The 18,158-nt window shown below is 39.6% G+C and overlaps 1 protein-coding gene across 3 annotated transcripts in view; it reads right to left on the bottom strand.

Moving 5' to 3' along the window:
* UGP2 (UDP-glucose pyrophosphorylase 2) overlaps positions 1-18,158 on the bottom strand; it is a 48,992-nt gene that overhangs the window by 8,604 nt on the left and 22,230 nt on the right. For all 3 annotated transcript variants that reach the window (XM_032497666.1, XM_032497665.1, XM_032497667.1), the window contains exon 4: positions 796-981. In XM_032497666.1, coding sequence (XP_032353557.1) covers positions 796-981 — 186 coding nt within the window. The remainder of the gene's footprint in view (positions 1-795; positions 982-18,158) is intronic.

The raw sequence follows: 18,158 nt of genomic DNA, 5'->3' as shown, positions 1-18,158 counted from the left end.
TCAACCTGTAGGAAGTGCTAAGAGGCAACGCAGAGTGAGAAGAGAACAGGGTCTCAGAAGTCAGCCTGTCCTGTGTGCAGAGTGTGACGCTGTACTTACTAGCTAGGGAGCCTGGGGCACCTAAACCCACCTCTCTGTGCCTTGGTTTCCCCACCTGGAAAATGGGGATGATAATCGTGCCTATCTTAGAGCTGTCTGAGAGGAACGAGTCCACTCATGTAGAGCTCACAACACAAGGTGCACAGTACGTTCTGGGTAAGTGCTGGCTGCTGCTTACCACTATTACTTAACTGTGGTTGCCAGCTCTCTATTAGACACTAGAGATAAAGAGATGAAAAAGTTAGGGCCATGTCCTGAAGAGCTGATGGTCTGTGACTAATGACTTTATCATAAGAGAGAAGCCATGAACAGTTCTTAGCATCCATGGCGCCCAACCAGATACATTAGTTTCTTCCCAGTCCCTCAAAAGGGGCTAACAAAGCCAGATCATCCCAGCCGTGATGAAGGCTACTGCTAGAAAGAAAGGGGGGAGACGGGTGGGGAGATCAAAGGAGAATCCAAACAGATCCAGAGATTTCAGCAACCACAAATGCTACTTATAGATCAAAAGCTTTGTACCACCCTAAGGATTTGCCCTTAGGACACCAGACCTTTTTATGTACTAATAAAGAGACTAAAGATAGCAAGCTCCCCAACTAGCTCAAACCCACATTTGTTATTTTACAAGGTAACATTTATAATAACCTAAAAAACGACTTTGGTAGCTCATGACAAAGGCTAAATGTTACGGCTCACTTCGATTTGCTGCACAGTCAGATCCAGAAAGGTGTTCTCGTTCCTCACGCCAATCAGACTCTTCGGGCCCTTGCAGCCCATGCTGGTTCCCAGACCGCCATTGAGTTTCACCACCACCAGCTTGTTCAGCACAGAAGAGATATTATCAGGTAAGCCCCTGGCCTTTACCTTTTCATAGGGTTGAATCTGAAATTAAAAAAAAAAAAATTACAGAATAAATCAAACAGCTTTATGAGAGGTTAAACCAAATCAATATCAGGGTTGTTTCCATGCTTCCCTAAGAGTTTTACTTTCTCTATGGAAAGTTTCAACTACGTTTCCTTTAATGTCACGGGCCCTTCTGGTTCACAATCAAGTTCTTATGAGCAACTTCTGTTGCACACAGAAGTAGTCCAGTGGTTCACTCACTCTACAATGTCCTACAAGAGAAGGAAAAGTTAGTTTACAAATATTTGTCTGGCTGGTGAGAACATCCAAGTGTCTTGAACTACTTTTGAAAATTCAGAATTCCTTATTTGCAGCAACATAGCAAATAGGATACACAAAACTCATCAAATCTGGAAATACTTCCAGGGCACTATGGATCTGCTTCAATTCTGGAGACGAATATATATACAGTATGACCACACAGTTCTCCGTAGCACATTCATGCTATTTCTGGAGATGGTGTCAAATACTCAAAACAAGCTAACAGTACCTGCCCTATTATGGTTCACAAAGGTCTGATTATTGCAATCCACAAGATTTTTTTTCCCAACAAAAGCAAGTTTTCCTGAAAGAAAATGAGCTGTGTAAACAGTAAAAGAAATCTGAAACGAGCACAGAGCCTTACTCTTCAACTTCTCCCTCACAGGAAAAGAACAATGACACAGTTGAAGACCAGACTCTTTCGTTTAAGGAAGAGGCACAATCAAGTCTAAACATTTAATAACAAGAATGAAAGCTTTTGAAAAGATCAGTGTATTTTCTATCCATGTATACAACTTTTGTTGCTATCTTTCTTTAATGGAATACGCCACCAAATGTACTGTTTAGTTACTTTATGGTGGAGGACAGACAACACTTGAGGGGATTAAAAAAAAAATAAAACCTGGTAGTAAGTGCTCAGCAAACACTTTGCTGTATCTGTGTCCCACTGCCCGTAGGGGTGTGTGTGGGTGTGGCTGTGGGTGTGTGTGATGGATGAACTCTGTGACTCGGAAAGGAGTTAATGGGCTCCCAATCCAGTGATTAGGCCCTGGAGGCAGAAATCCCTTTTCACTTGGTCAAACATACATACATGTCATGTGGATTCCTGACCACACGATTCCTGCGGTTAACAGCTCCTTCCACAAAAGTTAGCCTGTGATTCTCATTTTGTCCACCCTGCGAGACACTTTATTAACTGCTAAGTGCAGATGAATACACTTCCTCACTTGATGTGAATACTCAGGAACCTGGAACACTCTTCTCTAGGACTCTCCACTGGTTATCACTCAGCTATGACTCATTCTGAATTAGTCTCTAATGTGGCAGGACTGCCAATCTTCCTGGTTACTTGCTGCTAAGAAGTCTTCAATCAGTCATATTCAAAAGAAGGGCTGGTGACAGAAAAGACTGGAGTTGGGGACAAGCCTCCTACCTCAGAACACTAACCACCAAGGAAAAGGAGGGCAGGGAGGCAGGAAAGAACACAGACCACACTGGTTGCTTCCCTGGCAGCACTTGGTCCGGGTGAGGACACGTCTGGGTGATAACTCAGATGCCCAGCACACACACACGAAGTGCCCGACATTCCCTGAAGGATGTTTTTACTCCACTGCCGTGAATATCATTTGTTCAAGCATTTCAAAGAAACTGGTAATATCACTTGGGAGAAAAAAATCAATTTAAGTGTCGTATTACCAGAAAAGTAAGAGTAGATGACAGAGCCACAACCTCTGTCATCCTGACGGCACATAGTAGCTTATAATCCTCTATAGCCCAGCTATTGAAATCAACCAGACAGTAAAAGGAATGTTACTGTGGTACAATGGCTTCAAGTATCTATTATTAGTAGGAGAATTTATTGGGCACATTATATTTACTCGAAAGAGTTATTAGGAAATGAGGCCAAGCCAATTGTTTTCCAGTTACCTTTTAAAAGCCAAGAATTTTCCATTTAGCAGTTACTTTTGACTTTCCAGAAGAGTGTGGTATTTACAGAAGTCTCACAAAGGTGTGAAAATCCATTCAGCCGAAAACCTCTAGTTCATGTATTCATTTTAGGTAAAACTGTTAGTTTAGAAATATTTTTACCAATTTAATGCTATTTTGAATATACTTTTTAAAAACAGAATACATAAGCAATTTTTTTCTACATACGGTAAGACAGCCCTATGTTTTCCAATTTCATCTAAAAAACTTTCATTGTGAAGTCATATACACAGAAGTTTATAAAATATACATATACAGTTGAAAGAATAACCTAAATTTAGAAAGAATACTGCTGTAACAGATGCCTCCATGCATCTGGGCGGATCACATTCCTCTTCTGCCCTAATGGTACCACCATCCTGACTTTCTGCTCTCCAGTTTTACCACCTACGTATGTATCCGTAATGATAATAATTTACATAGTTTTGTCTCTAAACTTTTAACTAAATTGAAACATGCTATAAAGTATCCTCTTGTGACCTGCTTCTTTAATTCAATATTATATTTTAATAATTATTCACATTAATGCATGTAACTATAATACAGTCACTGTTCAGTGCCACAGAGTATTCAATTGACATACCCATTAAAAGAGACAAAACTGTCATTATTTACAGATGATACAATTTTATATGTAGGAAAATCCAAAGACCTTACAAATAAATTGTTATATTAACCTAAGCATAGCAACAATGGAGATACATGGTCAGTATTTAAAAAAAGAAAAACACCCAGAACTGCTTTTGGAACCCTTGTACATTGTTAGTAGGAATGTGAAATGGTGCACCTGTTAAGGAAAAAAAATATGGTGGTTCTTAAAAAAAATTAAAAATAGAATCACCATATGATCCAGCAATTCCACTTCTAGCTATACGCCCAAAGAATTGAAAGCAGAGTTTCAAAGAGATGTTTGTACACTCACTTCGTATCAGCATTATTCACAATAGCCAAAAATGGAAGCAACTCAAGTGTCCATCAACAGATGAAAGGATAAAACAAAACATGGTATATATACACATGGAGTACTTTTTAGCCTTAAAAAGGAAGGAAGTTCTGACACATGCTAGAATGTGGATGAAGCTTGAAAACATTATATTAAGCCAGTCACAAAAAGACAAATACTTGTACACGTCTACTTACGTGAGGCAGTCAGAGCAGTGAGATTCATAGACACAGAAAAAGGGGTGGTTACCAGGGGAAGGTGGTGTGGAAGAATGGGGAGTTGTTGTTTAATGGGTATAGAGATTTAGTTTTGCAGGATCAGAGAGTTCTGGAGACTGGTTACACAACAATGTGAATGCACTTAACACTATTCAATTGTATGTTTAAAAATGTTCAAAGATGATAAAAAAAAAAAAGAATCTTTAACTGTTCCTATATGTAAAGAATTGGAAATTAAAATTGACTTAAAAGGTATCTTTTGTAATACCATCAAAAATAGCAAACAGCAAATATCGAGGAATAAATCTAACAAAAGATATACAAGTTATACATGGAACACTATAAAACATTTTTGAGAAAAATTCATGACTTAAATAAATAAATCCAGGAATGTATTTATCATGTTTATAAATTAGAAGACTTACTAATGTAAAAATGTCAATTCTCCCCAAACTGATCAATGCAATCCTAATCAAAACCTCAAGAGTTTTTGGTATGGAAACTGACAAGCCAAATTAATGTATGTGAGAAATGCAAAGGGTGAAGAATAGCTAAGACACTCTCAAAGAAAACCTTAGTAAGTTGAGAGAATCAGCTTTATAACATGCTTTTTTAAAAAAAACTGCAGTAAATATGTGTAGCATACAATTTGCTATCTTAAGCGTTTTTAAGTGTACAGTTGAGTAGTATTAAGTATATTCACACTGTTGTGCAACCAATCTCCAAGACTCTTACATCTTGCAAAACCAGAACTATACTCGTTTAAAAAAAAACTCCCCACTCTCTTCTTTCCGCAGCCTCTGGCGATCACCCTTCTACTTTCTGTCTCTAGAAGTCTGACTACTCCTGGTGCCTCAGACAAGTGGAATCATTTGTCTTTTTGTGACTGACTGATTTCACTAAGCATAATGTCCAAATGTCCTCTTTTAAAGTGGCCTATATATATGTTTGAGGATATTCCAAATTAATGCAGATTTTTCCAGAAAAAGGTCCATATTTAATACAGTTGATGTGTGTGTATTATGTTTCAGTCCATTTTAATAAAACTCTGCCAGAATCTTTTTTTCTTCTATATAATCCTTTTTTTCAGTTTACTGACACAGACATCACAAGACTGCAGTCAAACACATAAACATAACCTTTGAGTATGTTAGATATCTTCAGGAAGAATATAATTTCCTTTTTTAGCCAACAAATGTTTATACAAATTTAAATAATAATATCAGGCAGAATAATGTAAATTGGATTGTATCTTAATTTTTACCTTTAAAGAACTGTTTGGTATACTAACACTCATAGCATTAAACAAAGTGACATTTAGGAACCATTTTTAGTTTTTAGCTATTTAATTCCATTTAGGTTATGCATCTTTAAGAAAAAGCACTAACAGGAATTTTTCACCTCCTATGGACATGCATTAAAACTCAAATGTCAATCTTGTTGCCTTGAAGTTTCATCAGGAGGAAAAAAATCCCTCCAAAGATCATGTATATTCTGATAAATCACCTTTCATTCACATACCATAAAGAATATAATGTGTTCAGAGAAAAGTATTTAGATAAAAAATACATTTTGTTCACACTAATCCAACTTCAAAAGATGCATCAGGATGCTCTGAGAAGCCGATTCCTGATGACTGAGTCTAAGGAGGCTAAACAAATTTTTCCTCGTATCCCAAAAACTTATTCTATAATGGCGATAAAAGGTCTCAGCCTCACAATGATTTTAACATAATGAATTTAATAAAATATTAAGTATACTTTTACTTTTAATTCAAATCTTTCCAAGATTGGTATCTTAAAAACTTGAGTTTAAATTTACAAAGTACTTCTGAATTACTTTTCAGATATCTGGAGTGAAATAAAAATAAGCTGATCCAGGCATAACATTAAATCCCAAAGCCGAGCTAATGAAGACTTTGGGGCACTGGCCCACACAGCTCACACGTAGAAAGACTTGTTTACCATTTCGATGAGGCCCAGAATTCTCCATGAAGTGCCGTATTTAGATCCTTGTCCCACAAGTTAAGTGGGCAGGGAGTCACCTTATCCCTACAAATGTCAAGGACCCATGGCTCTCTAGGTGGTGCTTTCAGTAATACCCACTTGTCTTGCTGCATCTAGTCCTTAAAGCAGCTAATTAAATACCCCCACCCCCGCTGAGGAACTGACTGTTAACAAGAAAAGGACTCAGAACTATGGAGAGAAAGGGAAGAGTCACAGGTGTGAAGTAACAAGATATGACCAGGGGACAGATGCCCGGAGTCATGAAGTTAGTGTTGCTGCTGGAAGCCTCCATTGCAAGTCTTTCAGTCCTGTTTTGACTTATACCCACCCCACCCCTCGACAGACACAGACACACAGACACTCAGACAGGCACCGATCGTCTGAGTCCGGAAGCCAGGACACTTTGTCTACTGCTTATTATAGGTTAAATTAGGTGGTAAGCTCGGCCTTCCATCACATAAATCACCCTACGTGCTAACAGAAGTTCTCTCTGTTGAGGATGCTGTCCACACACTCCACCAGGGACGTCACCAAGCAATCCCACAGAGCTCAGTTTATTTCCACAAACCAAGGGGACCTCTGTTAGAACACTGCTTGGCCACAGCTGAAGTCATGCGGGACACACCTAGTCACAGAGACATTTTTAGACCTGCACTCCACTGTCCCCTTTTCAGCTTCCCCAGGAGAATGCACAAAGACATCCCCTCAGGCAAAGTGGGACGGTGCTGGGAGACAACGGGGGAGTACCACACACTGCGCATGTGGCCTCGATGTTACTCTGAGTCACTTTCGTCAGTCACTAGTGCTATCTTTGTGCTTTTAATCTCAATCACCCTGTTTCTCTTTCTCCCAGACATGAACAGAATTCAGTGTTCCAAGAAGACCTCTGCTGCAACTAAATATATAGCAGGGCAACCCTCACAGGTGAGGGGGTGCAAACCGCATGAGGCTCCTCCAAAACGTGCAGGGGAGACGAGGCTTCGCTGGGAGAGAAGAATGGGTCAAACACCCAACTTCCCCTGAGGGATGAACAAAAGAAAGAAGTTGGCAATCTACAAAAGAACACGATTTAAGTAACATTCTGCCCCGTAGGATGTCATCTAGTTTTTCTACAGAAACAAAGTTTTTTTTAAAAAGATCTTTTAAAAACTGTCTACCACGACCTGTATCTTGCCAAGTCTGTTCACAACTTAGTTTCTAGTCAGAAGAAAAGCTGAATTCATCACACAGTCATGGACATACTGTTCCCATTAGCAGTGGTGTAAGCCAGTTCTCGGTAGCATATTCCTGCTATTCCTGGAGACCGAGCCAAATACCCAAAACAAGCTAACAGTACCTGCCCTGTTACTGGTTCACAAGGGTATGATTATTGCAATCCGAAAGATTTTTTTTTCAACAAAAGCAAGTTTGCCTGAAAGAAAAGCTGTGTGAACAGTAAAACAAGTCTGAAGTGACGCTCCGTACGTACAGGAAGCGTTCCAAGAACACTGGCTCACTCACCAAACCCTCACTGCACAGTGTCTGTGTACCAAGGCCTGGCCAGGTGCTTTGACACATTGTCTCTTCACGCCACATTTCTAAAGGTAATGACCAAAATCTGGGTCATTTGGAAGCTCCCACAGATTGATTTAATGACAGGAAAATCATACCTAGATCAGAAATTCGTTTTCTCATTCAGGAAAAGCTGGCAAATCATGTACCTGATCACAGGCTCCACCTACACCCCCACCAACACCTCCTCAGTCACCAAGAGGAGCTCAACTCCTATTCACAAGGCGATAAAAACCATGCTATGTGGGAATGCCTCCCGTAAAGATCCTCAGGACCTCCCTGCAACTCCACCCTTGTTGCTTCCCCCTCGTTCTGGTCACAGGAGAGCTGTCCCCGACCCTAAGGCAATCTCTCTGCCAGTGCCCATCTCAGGATCCCCACTTCACCCATCACCCAGCCGCAGCTCAGCCCCTTCCTCTCTGCCTCTCCATCAACATGAACACATTCAAATATCTGACATCTAAAAAACAAAGAAAAGAGCAACGCATACACTCACTCATCCTCTCCTGCGCTCACATCTTTTTTTCTCCATCTTAGAGGCAAAGCGTCTGCACTCACCTCTACTTGCTCACCTCCCTTACGTTCACTCACCTGCTGCAGTCTAGTCTTCTCCATAGTTCGATGAACTGCCCTTAACAAGGTCATCAACACCCTTCTAACTGCTAAACCCTATCAAGAATACAATACTTCTCTTACTTGCGCTCTCAGCTGCATTTGACACAACTGACCACTCCCTAAATCTTGCAGTGCTCTCTCCTCCTTGACTTCTGGCACACCACATTCTATTCTCCTCTTCTTCCTTCCTGTTCCTTTTCAAGCCTATTCTAAGTAGACCTCCTCTTTCCAGGCAATCTGCTCCAATCTCATGGCTACCATCTCTCCTGTCTCTGTGGCACCACTACACACCCAACTGCCAAGCCAGTGCCAAGTCCTGTCAGCCTGGTGAAATGGTCTCTGCTGCCACGGTCGGCATCCCACTCACCTCTCATCTGTGTTACTGCAGGGGTCTCTATGGTCTCCTTACCGCCCTCCAACCCACCCTCTACCTCACAGATGGTGATCTTTCAGAAAAGAGAAGTCGAACATTCACAAAACAAAGCACTGACATGGTATGGTCGAGATTATTAGCTGCCTATGCCAAAATCATTCTTCCCCTTCTACTTTAGGGCCCTGATTTTCAGCTGGGTACACCACCATCCTAAGTAAAAGACCACATTTCCAGTCTATCTTGTGGCTATTGGTGCCAAAGTTCTGGTCAATGTGAATAACTGGAAGTGAGCTGGAAGATTTCCAGGCAGTTTCTGTGAAAGGACAGGGGGGTGTGCCCTTCTCCCTCTTCTCTGCTGTTTGGAACAGAGACATGAGGACTAGAGCTCACTCAGGCAGCCATCTGGGACCATAAGGAGATACGCTAAGGATGGCAGAGCGGCAAGACAGAGAAGCCCAGGCTCTGATGACCACGCACTGCCGTGGTGCTCTAGACAGTTACTCTTTACTTTGAGTTTCACTACCAAATGTAGTTGAACTGAACCCTGAACAGAAGACATGTTATAAAAGATCCTTAGTGATTTGGCCCTTTGTGCCATTCACTCCTCTCTCCCCTGGCACACTGTGCTCCGGGGGCACAGCAGTGCCAGGCTCTCTAATGAGCCACATCTCTTGCTTGTAAGCTTCTGTGCTTTCTTCCTCGTGCAAACTCACTCCACCAACTGCCTTTTCTTCATTCTCCACATCTCTGTTCAGACCAGTGATTCTTAGGCTTTATGAGCAATCAGGCACTTGTGAAAATTAGATGTTAACGGACTCTGAGCAAAGTGCAACGCCACCCCTCAAAAAACAAAACTTCACTACTATGGAAATTTCATTCACAGAAAATAAAAAATAATCTTTTTAAGAGATGCTGCTTATTTCCTAGAGAAAGTTATTATGTAAATAAAGCCAAAAATAAAGTAACTCTCTAAACTGAATCTCAGTGAGAAGGCTTCTGTTTGGCTTGAATAAGAAGTTGACACTGTGATGGACTTTAAGATGCCTGCCATCTTTAACTGCCATTCACTTTTGACTTTTCTTTTTGATGATCGCAAGTACTAGAAACCTCAGCTCTCCAAGGCAAGCTTTCACAGCTTGCTCTGTCAGCTGAATGCAGACCTGTGCTAGGAACACCAGAATTCTCCAACACTCTTGAGTGCTCAATGGCTCATACATTTTCTGTGTCTTCAAAAGTCAATAAGCTCACAGATGCAGGAGAGGATGAATTACAGTGATGTGTGGTGCTCACTCTCCTCTGCAGTGGGACCAGCAGTGCTGGCTGGCATCACAGATACTGCTGTGCACAGGGCACCAAGACTTCTCTGCCAGCCAAGTTTTGCTTGGCTTAGAAACTTTATCATTTAAAAAACATTTTCAGAAGAGGTTCATAAATAATCATTCTTCTCTGAGGGCACCGGCAGGCACATAATGGATAAAAACCAGTAGTTTGGCTGGCTGCTCTGAGAAATGTTGGAAGTTGCAAGGACATGCTAAAAGGAATTGATGTAGTTTGTTTCCTCCATGACCTGATTCAAATCATTGTAATAAACTACACCAACTCCAGCGTGAATGGTATCATTTGACAAAAAGACTGCTCCAGAACTGAATGAGGCAGGATGTACAGTAGCTGAGAGCAGAGATTTTAATGCCAGGCTGCCTGCATTTGAATCTTAGACTCCACTGCTTATTACAATAGATTATTTTTCCTGTTCAAAGCCCTTTGCAACGACTTCACTGATTTATTATAAGGATAAATGAGATACTGCACATGAAGGGCTAAGCAAAGTGTGGCTCACACTAAGAACACAAGCATTGGCTGTGTTATCATGACATCATTGATTCAGACACATTTCCCCGCCACCCACCCCACATTTTAACATTTCTAAAACTAGGATTCATCATATAAAATGAGAGCTTAAAATTAATTGGCTGCACTTTTTTCTTTCTTTCTTACTGGTCCATAAAAAGGTACAACTTGTAATCAATGGCACAAATTTGATAAAATATGGTATTAAATTTCTCTCTGCTCCAAGCCACACCCCAGCTCAGTGGTCTCCCAGGTCTGGGTTTCACCCAGTCTCTCTCCAATCACGTGCAGCTTGAGGATAGTTTAAGACGGGGTCAACACACCGCAGCCTGTGGGACAGGGGGGCCTGCTGCCTGTTTGCACGGTGCTCCTGCACACAGCCGCTTTCACTGCTTTACACACCCTCTAAGGCTACTCTCACGCCCCTGCGGCTGAGGTGAGCAATCATGACAAAACGCACAGCCTGCAAAGCCTAAAATATTTACCATCTGGCCCCTTACAGAAAAGGTCTGCTAAACCCTGGTTTAAGACAGTCTTGTGTGGTAAAAAAAAAAAGAACAAAAAACCCCTAAGTTTTGATGATATCTCTGCCTTTTCCAACTCTGCTGCTCCTAAACTGGCTGCACACTGCCTGACGACTTCTCGGGGTGGCCAGAGAGCAGGTCACCCGAGGCCAGGTCAGCCTGTGCTTCCACTGGCAACATCATTGCCATGGGACAAACCCCCCAGGCTTCTGTATCTCCTCAGGTCCTTCCAGGAAAGCAAAACCAAGGATGCGCACTTGGTAGCAGAACTCAGGCAATTTTCAGAACAGAAAGAAAATCTAAGATTAAAAGAATTTTATTGACTTATCTCGGGTAAGAGTAGTTACATTCATAGAGACAGAAAGCAGGACAGTAGTTGCGCCGGGCTGAGGGGAGAGGGAAAGGAAGTTGTTGTTTAATGGGTAGAGAGTTTTGGTTTTGCAAGATGAAAAAGTTCTGGGGCTTGGTTGCACAACAATGGGAATATATTTAACCCTACTGAAGTGTACACTTAAAAATGGCTAAGATGGTAGATTTTATATTATGTGTATTCTACCACAATTAAAGGAAGTTTTTAAAAATGCTAAGTCCTTCGTGTGGGTGTGTATGTGCAGGCATACTTGTATGCCCCATCAAGGTGTCTGAGGATCACGTAGAAGTATTACTTCCTTCCGAAGCCTTTTGTGACCCTCATACGACCAGGAGTGGATCTGACCCAGCCCCCACTCTTGCTGTAGGTACTATCAGCACAAATTTGTAAGAGAGGGTAAGTAAACAGGTCCTTTCAAAGTCAGAAATTTTGGCACCAACACTGTTCTCTAAACAATTACACTCATCAGCATATATATATATATATATATATGCTGTATATTTCCTTCATGTGATGAGTTAGATTTATTCTTATTTCCCAGCATCAAAAAATTAAGAAAAAAACATTTCATTTTTCCAAACTTTTGCCACGCTCAATGATACATGATCAAAGAACGCATGCCATAATGCTCATCAGCCATCCTTCCTACAATTTCACCTGAACTTTGAGAATCCAATGCCAAGGACATTCTGCAAAGCCTTCTCTGCTCACTAAACCTTAACATCCCACAATGAACACACAAATCCTTTAAATACCTGCACAGCCACACAGGATGAGGATGGGCACCCGATTCTTTTAATAGCTACAACAGTCCTCTGAGACAAGACTAACTCTTCACATCTACCTTGAGTTTAGTAGATAAAAAATCTACAGACATGCTGGTTAAAGACAACTCTATATACACCCTGGTGGTTTCACTATGTGGATCTTCAATAAAACTCATAAAACTAGTACAGCTCATCGTCTTCATAACAGAGAACATTATGTTGTTTATCTTCACTGGTGTGACAGACTACAGACCTTCTGTAATCCAAAAAGTTAAAGAATTTCTAAATTTTTATCTCTGCAATAAGGAAAAATTGTTAGAAATAGATGAGCTATGACTGGGACATTGTGCTGTGCACCAGAAATTGACACATTTTGTAACTGACTGTACTTCAATAAAAAAATTTTTTTAAAGAAATAGATGAGCTTTATCTATTACAACAAAAACTGCAAACTACCCACACATTTGATAAAAGAGAATTATCGGGATGTACATTCACTTACTTGATGGAATATTTTTCAAAAAATAAGATAAACATTAAAAGAATTAAAGTATTCATGATCATAAATGAAATTTATATCAAATTAAATAAACTAATAATAAATATATAAAAATACACTTATAACCAAAGAAAGATGATAGGATTTTTAATTAGGAAATTTATAGAATTTAAAAAGAAATACCATCAGTAATTTTAATACAATTCTGTTGTTTTCACTGTGCTTGGGACAGCACCTGACATCTAAGAGGTACTTAGTAAATATCTGCTGAAAGTACAACAACAACAGCAAACATTTATGCAGCCTTCGTCAGAGTGCCTGGCACACAGTAAATGCTTTACATGCATTGTCAATAATACTCATTAAAATCCTACTTCTATCATGTCTACTTTTTACGAGTGAGGAGACTGAGGCTTAAAGTAGTTAAATAACCTGCCCAATGTCATGTGGCTAAGAAGTAATGAAGCTGGGTTTTAAAACTTCGGAGTCTGTGTCCTTGACCTCACTGCCCTTACTGTTAAACTGGGGGAAAAAGTGTTAAATACACTGACGGCAGAATGAATTCAGTCTGCATATGGAGGTGCTTCTGCAATGGTGGAATATATTAATGACTGACACTGAGCATGAGGTAATTTCTCAGATACCTGTTGACTAAGCATATGTTTAAGAATATGATAGCTCAGTATCATGAGATTAGAGATTTTAAACTATAAAAAATTGCTCAATACACATCAATGTATATAAAAACTAAACTGCAAGAAAGTCAGCTAGCCCTGATAAAGGATGTTAAAAAAGACAGGAAAAATTAAAAGTAACCATTTCGTCAGCAGTGACCATGAACTATAAGAACTCCAAATCTCCAGCGTAATTCAGAGTGAGCCACTCCTTACTTGCTTCCTAAAAATACATTCCAATGAGTCTGCTATAAAGCTAAGAACCTCGCACCTCCTGTATTTTCCAGCATCCTATTTGATCCCTCCTAAGTGACAAATTGCTGACATGGTCCCTACTTACCTTGTCTACCAGCATCTCCCACCCATTCCCATTCTTATTCTCCAGTAGGACCACAAAAACTGCAGTTCTTAGAGCACCTTCCACTCTCCTGTGCCTCCGGCCTCTGTACATCAAGTTCTCTTGAAACTGGAATGTTTACCTGACTTTTTGGGCAAACATATTCATACTTCAAGTCTCAGTTCTGCTGTCACTCTTTGTCCTTAACTTGCTTGGGACAACTTCCCAACTCCCAAACTGCTCTTTTCCAGCTACACTTGGTACATGTACCAGAAACCCACTTATCTAGAACATTCTAGACAGACAGTTAATTTAAAAAGTAAGTTCAAACAAAAAAGCAATGAAAAAGTTTTAGATACATAAACTATTTCAACTTTTACCAATAAAAGTACATTCATTCACAAAGATCCTTTCCCTAGGTAGTGTATGGATCTGCTGACCAGAGCTCTGTGTTATTTATATAAACCACATCAGTAATACACTATCTGATTTCCACTTTCATTTCTTCAGAGTGGACCAAGAACTTGGTCAGTTGTGAAACAATGTGCATGGAGAAGAATCATTTTAGATTTCTGCAATTTATTCACTCTTTCATGCCTGTCTTGCCCCACACCTAATTTAACAATATCTTTTTAGGGGGAGGGGGCTACTCATCTTTATCTGATTTTCCCAAAGCCTTCAACTCAATTTTCATGAAAACTTTTTTTAAGCCTGTTTCATTAGTTTACATAAAATTTAATTACGTCATTAAAAAATGTAATTAGTATGAACAGGTTTGGGAACAAACATAAAAAACTTCTCGGGAACAAACTACTCCACTTAGTGAGAGAAGAACTTAGGATGACAATAAAGAGAAGACCCAAGCAATGGAGACACCAGTTCATCTCTCTAGGACGGAAGCTGGTGAGTGACTATCTCTGGAACTACCCTCAGAGCTACATCCCGTTGTACTATAAATATATCTTTATGGACACATCTGCACACTAAACCGAAAATTCAAAACTGGCTTGCCATTGCATGTCTGTGTTGTTGATTTCTTTAAGCCCTCAGGCAGCTGGGCAGACCCTGAAGCAGTAAAAGCCCTCCTCCCAGCTAAACAGCCTCTTGTACTTATGCCATTCATTTTCTGTGTACATCGTAACACAGAGAAGGTTGGGAAGCATTGCTCAAAAGTGTAAGCTGTTTAAGAGCAGTGACTGTCTTTATTTTTGCATTCCCAATAATTAAAATAGTGGATATCTGATAAATCTGTAGGATAAAAGTAATGAATAAAGGAGACCCTTCATAGACTCACATAGTGACTACAGGTAAACCAAAGACTTCGACCAGGGAGATGTGACTGCTAAGAGTAAGCCTGGACCAGGAGAGCAGCAATGGAAATCAGTCTTTAAAACTGCCTTGTTTATTTACACATGTGTATTTTCTCTCTCCTACTAGAATGAAGCTCCACTGAGTATGAGGTCCTTGTCCATCTTGTTCTCTTGTATCCCAGTGCCGAGATAAATGCTTCCCACACAGTAGCTATTGAATAAATATTTGTTAAATATATTGCTGTAAGAATTTCAAAGAGAAGTAGGTATTTTAAGCTGTAAAGGAAGGAGTGAAGCCTATCAACAGTTCTACTCAAGGAAAGGTGTAGGAATGATGGAAAAGCCGTGCTTTAATGACTTTCAAGTTCCTTTCAAACATGGATAGCAATTGGCGATTGCTCTATAATATCCCACAGTGGTTCAGAGCCTGGGCTCAGGCAGATCTGGGCCTAAATTCTGGTTCTGCCACTTACTTACTAGCTAAGTAAACTTGTATGGACAACTCGACCTCTCTCAGTCTCAGAGTGTTCCATTGTGAAACTGGTAATAGGGAGCTCCTAGAGTTGTTTGAGGATCATGAAAGGAAAAAACATGTGAAAGCTGAGAACAGTGCTTTACACATTAGTGCTGAATAAATGTATGCTGCTACTGCTATTAAAACTGTTGCTGATAAGCTCATAAAGTACGTCACACACTGTGCACTCGAGATGAAGACAAGGTCGCACTCCTTGAAGAGCTCCATTATTGTTACTGAAGGATAAAGACCAAACGAGCCGGGTCTTTGGAGCCTGACTACCAGGTTCACGTCAGGGATCTTCCTTTTAGGCAAGTTACTAACTCTAAACTTCAGTTTTTTCTTTTCTTTAAATAAGCATAATAATAGTGCCTGTCTTCCAGGTCTACTGTGAATATTAAATGAGATCACAATTATAAAGCATTCAGTACATCCGCTCATAAGCACCCCAACACTGACAATAAACATTAATTATAGAATATAGAGCTTTTGCATACATAGGTTTTTATAAATTTTTTAGGTGAAAAATGCTTAATAAAGATTCTCTGCTTCAAAAAATTTTAATGGTGTTTATTTCATGCTCTTTTGAAATAACAGAAAACTTTCCAGTGTCCCAAGGGCTTTAGGACTATGTACACTGAAGACACTTGTCTTAAACAAGCCTATCTAGAAATAGAAATCTTTGCTTAATGGCTTACTTTCACCTTTTTCCATGTTTAGTCTAGTCATAGGTAGTATAGGTAGCCCTCTGGCATTTCCGTGTTTCTTCTCAGCTATCTTTTATTTATTTTCCATTTTGAGCTTGTAAGAAACATGCCATCAGCATTTTCACTAATTATTTTGTGCTTCTTTTGACTCAGCAGGAAATTTAAAAATGGGATATAGGTAACAAAAGTCAGCTTGGATAGCTGTATAATGTTTCTAGTTAAAAACACAATGAATCTTTGCAATTGTTCTATAAATTGAACTATTCTAAAATTAAAAGCTTATTTAAAAACACGTAAGTTATTCAATTCTCATGTATTTATACCTATAGCATTTCGTTTATTACTCTTAATAGTTTTGCCTCTCAAAATCCCATACATACTGCCCTCCCATTAAAAATTATATTTCCAAAATGCCGAAAAGATTTAAAATTGTAATACTCTCATTACAACTGTGTCCTTTAAACCTGGTAAACCGGAGAAGAGATGACAATAAAATCACTGGCAGAAAATGCAAATGACAAAACCAAGAAACAAACAGAGTGATTACAGATGGCAAATGATTCTACAAAGGAGGAGGCAAGTGTGAAGAGAAGGTGCCAACTTGCTCTCTAAACCTTGTTGTAATCAAGAATTTTCTTATAGACATTCTGGAAAGTTCAGACTTTTAGATATTTTTTGACTGCTAAAGGCAAAAGTAATACATACAGATGGTAAAAAATTTGAACACTGCAAAAGATATATGTTCATCAAATCAGCTGAATTATAAAATTAGTCACCTTTGTGAGGTATTCGGCCCATATCCCTGTCGGCTAAAGTGGTAGTTTTCAAAGAACATTCCACTTTAGAATGGATTAGAAAGAACAAAGGTAAATGACTCAGGGAGCTGGAAGGGAGTTCTAATGGAAGAGATGGGAGGTCCAAAAGCCAATCTGCCTTTGTGACCAGGACTAGCTCTTTACTAAAATCACCTTGCATCTCCCCTATAAGCCAATCCTCTTGTTGGTCTGTGGACAAAAGATGCTTCAGAGTAACTGTGATAATCCTGAATTCCCTAAAAAACAAAACTGACACCTCTAACATCAAATCCTGTATATTAGCTTTAAACTCTAAGTAAGGTACTAAATAGCCAGTGATTAAAACAGTGTACATTATTAGTTTAATTATATAATTCACATTGCTGGAGCAGCTCTAAAAAATGAAGGTGGGGAAAGGCAGGTGTGGAGAGAGGACAAAGGTCAGAAAAAAGGCCAGATGACATAAAACTGAGGGTGGAGGCAGGGCTGGGCTTTTCCTTTGGAGAATGAAGGGAAAGGCAACATTTTAGAAAGATACATATTTGCTTAGCTTAAGCCATTAAGAAACTAAGCCTTACAAGGATATAAGAGGTAGCATATTTTAAAGTTGCACAAGGAAGCTGCTGGGGATAATGGAAAAGTTCTATATCTTGATTGTGATGGTAGTTTCATGACTATATGCACTTGCGAACTCAAAACTGTACACTAAAAAGAGTAAATTTTATGACATGTAAATTACACCTCAATCAACCTAACATTACCAAAATAAAAACTATTAATTGGTAAAACACTGATTAACCTTATAAAGTTTTTTTTAATCACAATTAAAGAAACAAGAATAAATTTTTTTTCAGTAGAATAAACATCTTTGAATTTTGGGTTGACTTTTTTAGGGTTGAAAAATCTAGACAAACTGTTTGAGGTATACAATGAAGTACAGATTTTAAATTCTGTTCCCATCTTCCACCATTAGTGTCTCTCTTAAATGGAAATGGTAGTTTCTGACCTTTCTCCAGTGTAGCCCAATGTTACAGGAGCTGCAAGGGCAGACAGAGACTCAGCATCTGCCTCTGTCAGGGCCTTTCTTCTGGCTCCAGACACAGAGAAGCAGACACACCACCATAAGCTCCACAACCAG

Source organism: Camelus ferus, chromosome 15, assembly GCF_009834535.1.
Source record: "Camelus ferus isolate YT-003-E chromosome 15, BCGSAC_Cfer_1.0, whole genome shotgun sequence".
NCBI lineage: Eukaryota > Metazoa > Chordata > Mammalia > Artiodactyla > Camelidae > Camelus > Camelus ferus.
The sequence above is the reverse complement of the archived record's forward strand: the minus strand, read 5'-3'. Positions and strand labels throughout refer to the sequence as shown.